This window comes from Hyperolius riggenbachi, chromosome 1, assembly GCF_040937935.1.
Source record: "Hyperolius riggenbachi isolate aHypRig1 chromosome 1, aHypRig1.pri, whole genome shotgun sequence".
Classification (NCBI taxonomy): Eukaryota; Metazoa; Chordata; class Amphibia; order Anura; family Hyperoliidae; genus Hyperolius; species Hyperolius riggenbachi.
The window spans coordinates 342,273,135-342,282,782 of record NC_090646.1 but is presented as its reverse complement, the minus strand read 5'-3'; the positions used below and the strand labels follow the sequence as shown (position 1 = coordinate 342,282,782).

Sequence of the window (9,648 nt, the reverse complement as noted above, 5' to 3'; positions counted from 1 at the left end):
AATCTAATCCCTACTATTATCATATGTGTATGTTTTGTATTATATAGTGTAAGTACTGTAGTCTAGGGCCAATTTAGCCGTGAGCCAATTAACTTATCTGTATGTTTTTGAGATCTTCCCATCAACTCTGACCAGCTTCCCTGTCCATGCTGAAGAGAAGCACTCCCAGAGCATGATGCTGCCACCAACATATTTGACAGTGGGGATAGTGTGTTCAGAGTGATGTGCAGTGTTAGTTTTCATCCACACATAGCATTTTGCATTTTGGTCTCACTTGACCAAAGCACCTTCTTCCACATGGTTGTTGTGTTCCCCACATGGCTTGTGGCAAACTGCAAATGGGACTTCTTATGCTTTTCTGTTAACAATGGCTTTCTTCTTGCCACTCTTCCATAAAGGCCAACTTTGTGCAGTGCATGACTAATAGTTGTCCTATGGACAGATTCCCCCACCTGAGCTGTAGATCTCTGCAGCTCGTCCAGAGTCACCATGGGCCTCTTGACTGCATTTCTGATCAGTGCTCTCCTTGTTCGGCCTATGAGTTTAGGTGGACGGCCTTGTCTTGGTAGGTTTACAGTTGTGCCAAACTCCTTCCATTTCTGAATGGTCGCTTGAACAGTGCTCCATGGGATGTTCAAGGCTTTGGAAATATTTGTGTAGCCTAAGCCTGCTTTAAATTTCTCAATAACTTGATCCCTGACCTGTCTTGTGTGTTCTTTGGACTTCATGGTGTTGTTGCTACCAATATTCTCTTAGACAACCTCTGAGGCCCTCACAGAGCAGCTGTATTTGTACTGACATTAGATTACACACAGGTGCACTCTATTTAGTCATCAGCACTCATCAGGCAATGTCTATAGGCAACTGACTGCACTCAGATCAAAGGGGGCTGAATAATTATGCACACACCACTTTGCATTTATTTATTTGTAAAAAATGTTTGGAATCATGTATGATTTTCGTTCTACTTCTCATGTGTACACCACTTTGTGTTGGTCTTTCATGTGGAATTCTAATAAAATTGATTCAGGTTTGTGGCAGTAATATAACAAAATGTGGAACACTTCACGGGGGCCGAATACTTTTGCAACCCACTGTATCATCAAGAGACCAGCTTCTACTCCACCACCATTGAGTCAATCTTATGCTCCTCTGACATAGTCTGGTATGCAGGCACCTCTATAAGCAACAGGAACAAGCTTCAGCATTTGCAAAGGAACACACCTGCCAGAACTGGAATTCATTCACAAATAAAGACTGAGAACCAAGGCAAATAGGATAGAGAATAGCAAATGACCCCTCCCACCCCAGGAATGGCTAACTCAACATCCTCCCATCAGGCTGATGCTTTTTATCCATCCCCACCAAAACTTCCAGTCCACTGGATGTATGCATATCTGCTATATCTGTATTACTTAAAGCTATTGCATGTATATTCCTGTCTGCTAAATTTACCGTATTTCCCTGCCTGTTAAATTGTACTACTGTCGAGCCTGTCTGTAACAAAAACTATTCCAGGTACAACCCATGTCACACTTGGTGAATAAAGCAGATTCTGAAGGAAATTAGCTTCCCCCAAAATAGGCAGAGATCTCAAATATTATAAAGATCGTATAAGCACTCTTTATTGAGCTTTGTCTCCACAAATGTGAAGACAATTGTTTTGGGGGCAGTGCAGAGTCCCCCTTTACCAAGGCTTGTGGTTACAACCACTTCAGCCTACAGGGTTGAGATTTTTTTTACATCTGAGCAATTTTCACCTCCCATTCATTTGCCAATAACTTTATCACTACTCATCACAATGAATTGATCTATATCTTGTTTTTTCTGCCACCAATTAGGCTTTCTGTGGGTGATACATTTTGCTGAGAATTAATTTATTCTAAATCCATTTTAACTGGAATATTAAGAAAGAAATGGAAAAAAAATATTATTGCTCAGCTTTTGGCCATTATAGTTTGAAATTAATACATGCCACCATAAATAAAACCTATGTACTTTATTTACCAATTTCTCCCACTTATTACACCATTTAAATTATGTCCCTAACACAATGTATGGCGCCGATATTTCAATTTGCATCCATCACTATTTAGAAGCCCATAATTTAATAAATCATATTGATATACTCCTTTGACATTAATATTTAAAAAGTTCAGACCCTTAGGTAACTATTTATGTTTTTTTTTAGTTTTTATTATTGTAATTTTTTTATTAAAACTTTTATGTGGGTATTTTTTGGTGTGGGAGGGGATTTTAAATGTTTAAACATGTATTTAATAAAATGTGTTTTGGGGTGTAGTTTTACTATTTGGCCACAGTCAAAAAGTCCTGGGAGCGATCGATCTCGCTCCCAGGAAGAAGAAAGACGACCAGGAACTTTTTTAGCTCAGAAAAGTCGCAGCGTCTGAAGAGACACTGTCGGCTTTTCTCCCGGGGGGGGGGGGGGTCCGATCAATGAAAGGGATCTATAATCCCTTTCATTGATCGCTGGGCTAATGGCCGGCGGCGGGAGTGCGCACGGGGGGCCCCGCGGAAGCACGCTTGACCCGCAGGAGTGCGCGCAGCTTAACTGGATGAAAATTTTTGTCCAGTTAGGCTCAAGTGGTTAAAATATATTGTAAAGAGTGACCTCCAAATACTAAGCAGTGTTGCCCCCATAAAGAACTCACCCAAAATGTTAGGCAGAGGGCAGAATTTCCCTCAGTAAGTCAGAGTAACCCCCAAATGTTAATCCTAGTTAGGCATAGCGAACCCCAAACACTGTGCATAGCTCCTCAAAATAAAGCAGGATGACCACAATTAGGATAGTTCCACACTTCAATTAGGCAGAATGATTGGCAAACATTAGGTAGGGTGCAAAGTGGCATCAATGTGCTGGACACATCACCCTAGTCTTCAGTGAATCTAGCCCAGGCATGGGCAAACTCGGCCCTCGAGCTGTTACGGAACTACAAGTCCCACAATGCATTTGCCTTAATGAGTCATGACTGTGGCTGTCAGACTCCTGCAATGCATTGTGGGACTTGTAGTTCCTTAACAGCTGGAGGGCCAAGTTTGCCCATGCCTGGTCCAGCCTGTAGAATGAGCCTAGCTTGGTCGGAATGAGGTACCTTATGTTTTTGAGTTGTAGTTACTGGCAAGATTGATGATTAATAACTTAATAATTGTTGATAGTGCATTTACTATTATGTCGCTAGTTATTACAGTACATGCAAGTTAATATCTAAATCTTCTTTAAAAGTGAGTTTGTGAGCTCTGTTGAGGTGGATAATATTTGGTTGCAAGACCCTTCCTCTAAAAGTTATTTTTGTAAGAACCAATATGCTGACAGAGGTCGAAGGTGAAATTCATGTTGCTAAAAGGTCATTTTGAACATGGGTTTTACAGATAGGAGCAGCTGTACGAGCAAATAATAGAAGAAAAAGCAAGACAGAGGTAAACCAATATGAAAAGAAACATATCAAGTAAAAGAGGATTATAACAGATGCATATTGGTGGAATATAATGTGTAAACTGAATTTAGAGACGTTGGATTTAGCTGTAGGTCTTAAGATACCGTCTATGTTAGAGAGGCATACAATGATGTAATGTGTAGCTGGGGATTAGTTTTGAACTAGCCCATAGTGTGCAAATTGGTGAATTTAGTTGGAGGGGCAACTTGGGACTGAGTTTTTAATCGCAGAGGAAAGCTGGTCCATTTTACTCCACCTCATCGATATTGACAACTCACGTTCTGTCATTACCTAAGATCTTAAATACTTTGTTACATCAATTTTCACCATTCCCTCTTTCATATTTATAAAGGACTGGTTATCTTTTATTTATTTTGTTTTTTTTGTACAATTTCTGAGCAATAAACCTTATGTTTGAAGAAGATTCGTTGAAGAAAAATATTTTGCTTGCAATTGACCTTCTTACACATACGGAAGGTGTTGCTATCAAGAATGAAATCTGAGATTCAACGCTACAAGATAAGAATGCCATTCAACTTGACTGCCGAGTGCCTGCAAGCTGCACTCTTCAAGCTCTACCGCTGATTTGATACTGCTGGCCATGCATATTGTATAGCTATAGATGGGTTATGGCAGCATTACATCACAGAAAATTCAAAGAAACCCTTGAAGGAAGTTTATATAAATCCTGAATAAATAAATAAATAAATCCTGTTGCAGTGCATCTCTGCTGAGTAAATCCATTTCATATATATGTTACGGCCAGAACCCGAAGTTTGGCCACTTCTAGTTCTGGCCGGCCACTTCGGGTTCTGGCCGGCCAATGCGCGAAGTGGCCGCTGCGCTGCGGCCAATGTTGAAAATGGAATGATTCCTCTGACATTAATGTATCTTCTGGCCGCAGCGCAGCGGCCAAACGTAGAACAACTTAGTTCATTTAATGCAATTCAGCCGGCGGCAATGTAACAATTCAAGCCGCCGGCTTTTTCTCTGCCTCTCTCTCCTCCTCTTATGGGCAGCAGGCGGGGACACGCGTGTCCCCGGGAGTCGTTCGTCGCACCAGGAAAGCAGAGCAGGGAGGCTGCAGACATCGCTTCTGCCAGCACCCGCTCTGCAAGAAGGGCAGGATTCCCCTGCCGCGACGAACGACTCCGGGGGGGGGGGGGGGGACACTCGTGTCTCCGCCCGGCTTGCCCATAGGAGAGAGCGAGAGAGGCGGGAGGGGGGGGGGGGGAGAAGGAGAGAGATGCAGAGAAAAAGCCGGCGGCTTGAATTGTTACATTGCCGCCGGCTGAATTGCATTAAATGAACTAAGTTGTTCTACGTTTGGCCGCTGCGCTGCGGCCAGAAGATACATTAATGTCAGAGGAATCGTTCCATTTCTAACATTGGCCGGCCAGAACCCGAAGTGGCCGGCCAGAACTAGAAGTGGCCAAACTTCGGGTTCTGGCCGTAACATATATACACACAGCAAATATACATGCAGATAGCGGTAATACACCAGTGGAATAGAAGGACTCAGAAAATGAAAATTCTGGCTTTTCCTGGCTTTCTACATTCTATTCTGCCACATTTTTAAGCAGCTTCTTATTGCTGTACAAGCTACATTCTCATGACTTGTTTATGTCTTTGATACACTTACGTAGATTGATTATTCGTTTCAATGTTTTTTAAGATCTACTGTTCCAATGATTCCCTAATTGCTTACTATTCATACTGGATAAAATGATTTGTAGTCATGCACGTTAAGGTGAACACAGCTTGGATATAAAAACTTAAAACACTATGTCAGCATTTTAAATCCACAATTTAAGTCCAATTCCACAGAATAGCTTTATTTTAGTTTCAAACAGCATGGGAAGTGGTTAGAAATTGGTCTACCCAATGGAGAAATTAGCTTTCACTTCCCGTCCCTAGGATATCCTTGGGAATTTGTGGCAGACAGGAAATGAGGGGACAGAAAAAAAAAAAAGGCTAGCAGGTCATTTTTTTTTTATTCTTCCGCTTGGAGAGTTACGGTAGTCTTACTTCCTGTCTGGACAGTAAAGTATGGACACTTTCACAGATAAGGACACAAGACAGCTAGAAAAACAAAATTCCAGTCAGGTTTAAACCCTTATCACTTTATCTAGAACTAAACGATTTTCTGTTTATAATCAGATTTTTCTGCGTCTAATAAAAATGACCATATTTTCTATTGCATTTAAAAACTAGATTCTATTACATGTCATGTATCTATTATATTATGTATGTTGTTCCTCACCTCCCCATAACCCTCATCGTTTTCACACAGTCATACATTTTTCTCCAAGCACTTTGAACAAATGTGGCTCTATACCCAGTTTTGTACTCCTTTCTGGAAAACCTGCACTGACAATATGTCAACACTTGCAAATAGTTTTTTCTTGCTAGCATTATCATACATTTACAGTAAAGTGGCATAGAAATTGACATTATGCAAAATGATGGGACCAGTTGCTGTTAGCCAAAGTCCCCATATGGATTGGAGAGTTGCTGTCTGGGGGATGGTCATCTACACAGCATCTCTGCCTGAAAGTAAGGAGGATCACTGCCTGCTTTGAAGCAGGGTCACCCCAGAAGGACTGGAAGTACATGTACATTATCCATGCTAAGCACCAGCTAAGACTGCCTTTGCACAGGGGAGAGTTTAAGAGTACTTATGGTAAATCATAAGTGACAGTTTGCTTTAAACCTAATAAGTTGCCAAGATATATAAAATCACACATAATAAAGTGTCATTTTCCCAACCCCGTGGTCCGTATTCCACATATGGTCTTGAAATCCCCGCCCCCAGTGTGAAATTGGGCCAGGGTGATTTTTTTTCTTTCCAAACTATAGGTGTAAAGGATGCTGGGGGGTTGATGTCATAACTCCACCCCCATGTCCTTCTCCCAGCCTCCAACCTCTGTGAAAAAAGATGTGATATAATCCAAGCAGACAGACATCCGAAATAAAAATTATACCAGACAGACATGATAAGACAGGCTGCATCAGTTTTCCTGCCTCTCCTCAAGTGTGTGTGTGTGTGTGTGTGCGTGTGTGATATATATATATATATATATATATATATATATATATATATATATGTATTTTACACACACACATACATATATACATATATACATTATACATTATACATACACACACACACACACACACGTACACACACGTACACACACACACACACTGCAGAATAGATCTCAATTGTGAGCTGACCATTGAGGGTTAATTGGAGTCAGCATTTATCCAATCCTCTGTATTTAGTATTTAAATTACAATTATATTGAAAATAAAATGTTACATAATATAAGGAGAAATCTCAGCTTGACAATAGTTTGTTTTGTGTCCCAAACCAACAAGGCCGGCGCTACAATTAAGGCAAGGGGGGGCAATTGCCCCTGGGCCTCAGAAACCAGGGGGCCCCCAAGCCTGTCCCATCTTCACCCATTTTAAAATCTCATTCATCCAGTCAGGCTGCAGGGTACCGTGGTTGTTAGTTGGGGAAGCAGCGGCAGTCAAGGGAAGGAGGAAGGGCCTCCCCGAGTCGTCCCCCACCCCCCCTCGCTTACCCATATGCCGAGCAATGTGAGCGGAAGCGACAGTAAAGCTCACTTGTCAGCACCACCGGGAACTTCTGCAAGTCTTCTCCCCATCACACAGTTCCGTGTCTCCTCTCTGATGCCCCTCTCATTACAGCGCCACTGGAGGAGTCAGAGGAGAGACACACGTGTGTGTTCTGACAGGTATTACTGTTGCTTCCGCTTGCATCGCTCTGCATATGGGTGGGGGTGAGGCTACCTAAAACGGGGGACATTTGGCTATCTATACTAGGGGGGAGACTACCTAATACTGCATGGTACAGCTGGCACATTATACTTGAAGGGGCTACCTATCCTGGGGGGCACATCTGGCTATCTGTACTGGGGGAGGCTACCTAATCCTTAGGGGCACATCTGTCTATATATACTGGGGGCCTATGTATCCTTGGGGGCAAATCCAGCTCTACTGGAGGGAGGCTACCTAATCCTGGGGGAAACATCTAGTTATATATTTTTTTGGGGGCTACCTAATCCTGGGGGGCACATCCTACTGGGGGGGGGGGCTACCTAATCCTGGGGGACACATCTGGCTAAATATACTGGGGGGGGGTTGACTACCCACAGCAGCGCAGTGCTGGAGGCAGCTGTGGTGGGGGTAGTCAAGAGGGCCCTCAAGTTACTTTTGCCCTAGGTTCCCATTAGGGCTATAACCAGCACTGCAAACCAACACTTTGTACATTTACACAAAATTACCTTAGGTTGCTTTTTCAGTCTGATGTGTTTGCCTCGATGAAGCCTGTGAGATTTTCTTTGCATGCCACGATGCTGCATATGGTAGAAATCGCTGCCAAGTATAACCTGCATAAGCATACAAAGCACATTATGTAGGTACTTATGTATATAATTGTATTTCAATGTTTAGTCATTATGCAGGAATAAGTACACCATAGCTCCCAACTGTCCCTCTTTCGGAGGTACAGTCCCTCTTTGGGAGCCCTGTCCCTCTTTCCTCCTCATTTGTCCCTCTTTCAGGCCTTTGTCCCTCTTTCTATGTAAATATATGTATTTATCTACTGAAAATGTGTTTGACTCGAAATGTTATTCCCATCCTAAAAATTGTTATATTTCCTATTTTCAAATGTTAATATGAAGGAAAATGAACCAGGATGGAAAGGACCAGTGTGGTTTGAATGATAAAACAACATTTTTCTTATGAAATCTTTATGGTATGTGGGATTCGAGGTGTGCTGAGGGCGTGATCAGGGGTGTGGCAGGGGAGTGGCAGAAGTGTGCCTCTTTCTCATCTCAAAAAGTTGGGAGGTATGAGTACACTTATCTCGTCACACACCTTACATATGCCTGTAAAAAAATAAAAGAATAGCTATACTTACCTCACGGTAACATCCATTGTGGTTTTCCTGGTTGGAAAATCATAGGAATCATTTAGGTGGGAAGAATATGTCTTGCAAAAGTATTCGGCCTCCTAGAAGTTTTCCACATTTTGTCACATTACTGCCACAAACATGAATCAATTTTATTGGAATTCCACGTGAAAGTCCAATACAAAGTGGTGTACACGTGAGAAGTGGAACGAAAATCATACAGGATTCCAAACATTTAAAAAAAACAACAACTGAAAAGTGGGGTGTGCGCAAGTATTCAGCCCCGAGTCAATACTTTGTAGAACCACCTTTTGCTGCAGTTACAGCTGCCAGTCTTTTAGGGTATGTCTCTACCAGCTTTGCACATCTAGAGACTGAAATCCTTGCCCATTCTTCTTTGCAAAACAGCTCCAGCTCAGTCAGATTAGATGGACAGCGTTTGTGAACAGCAGTTTTTAGATCTTGCCACAGATTCTCGATTGGATTTAGTTCTGGACTTTGACTGGGCCATTCTAACACATGAATATGTTTTGTTTTAAACCATTCCATTGTTGCCCTGGCTTTATGTTTAGGGTCGTTGTCCTGCTGGAAGGTGAACCTCCGCCCCAGTCTCAAGTCTTTTGCAGACTCCAAGAGGTTTTCTTCCAAGTTTGCCCTGTATTTGGCTCCATCCATCTTCCCAACAACTCTGACCAGCTTTCCTGTCCCTACTGAAGAGAAGCACCCCCAGAGCATGATGCTGCCACCAGAGCCGGGACAAGGTCCTCCAGCACCCAAGGCTGAGACACCAAATTGCGCCCCTCCATCCCTCCCACCCCAGCCGTCACACACTGATTGCTATTAGACTAAGAGGGCCACAGGGCCCACAACCTCCCCAACACCTTAATATGTAGTTATCTGGCTTGCAGTCACTGCCATGTATCCCCTTTTTTAATTTCTTTCTGCTTCAAACACAATTAGGAATGACAGCTGAATGAATTCTGCGCCCCCTCCTACACTGCGCCCTGAGGCTGGAGCCTCTCCAGCCTATGCCTCGGCCTGGCCCTGGCTGCCACCACCATATTTGACAGTGGGGATGGTGTGTTCAGAGTGATGTGCAGTGTTAGTTTTCTGCCACACAACGTTTTGGCCAAAAAGTTCAATTTTGGTCTCATCTGACCAGAGCACCTTTCATCCACATGTTAGCTGAGTCCCCCGCATGGCTTGTGGCAAACTGCAAACAAAACTTCTTATGCTTTTCTGTTAACAATG

At 42.8% G+C, this 9,648-nt stretch overlaps 1 protein-coding gene across 5 annotated transcripts in view; it reads right to left on the bottom strand.

Annotated features, from left to right (window-relative positions):
• The window catches only part of PCSK4 (proprotein convertase subtilisin/kexin type 4), a 117,219-nt gene that overhangs the window by 90,601 nt on the left and 16,970 nt on the right, over positions 1-9,648 (bottom strand). For all 5 annotated transcript variants that reach the window (XM_068234016.1, XM_068234015.1, XM_068234012.1 and 2 more), the window contains exon 2: positions 7,769-7,873. Coding sequence is in view for 4 of the 5 variants with exons in the window: in XM_068234012.1 (XP_068090113.1) it covers positions 7,769-7,873 (105 nt within the window). In the remaining variant the exon portion in view is untranslated. The remainder of the gene's footprint in view (positions 1-7,768; positions 7,874-9,648) is intronic.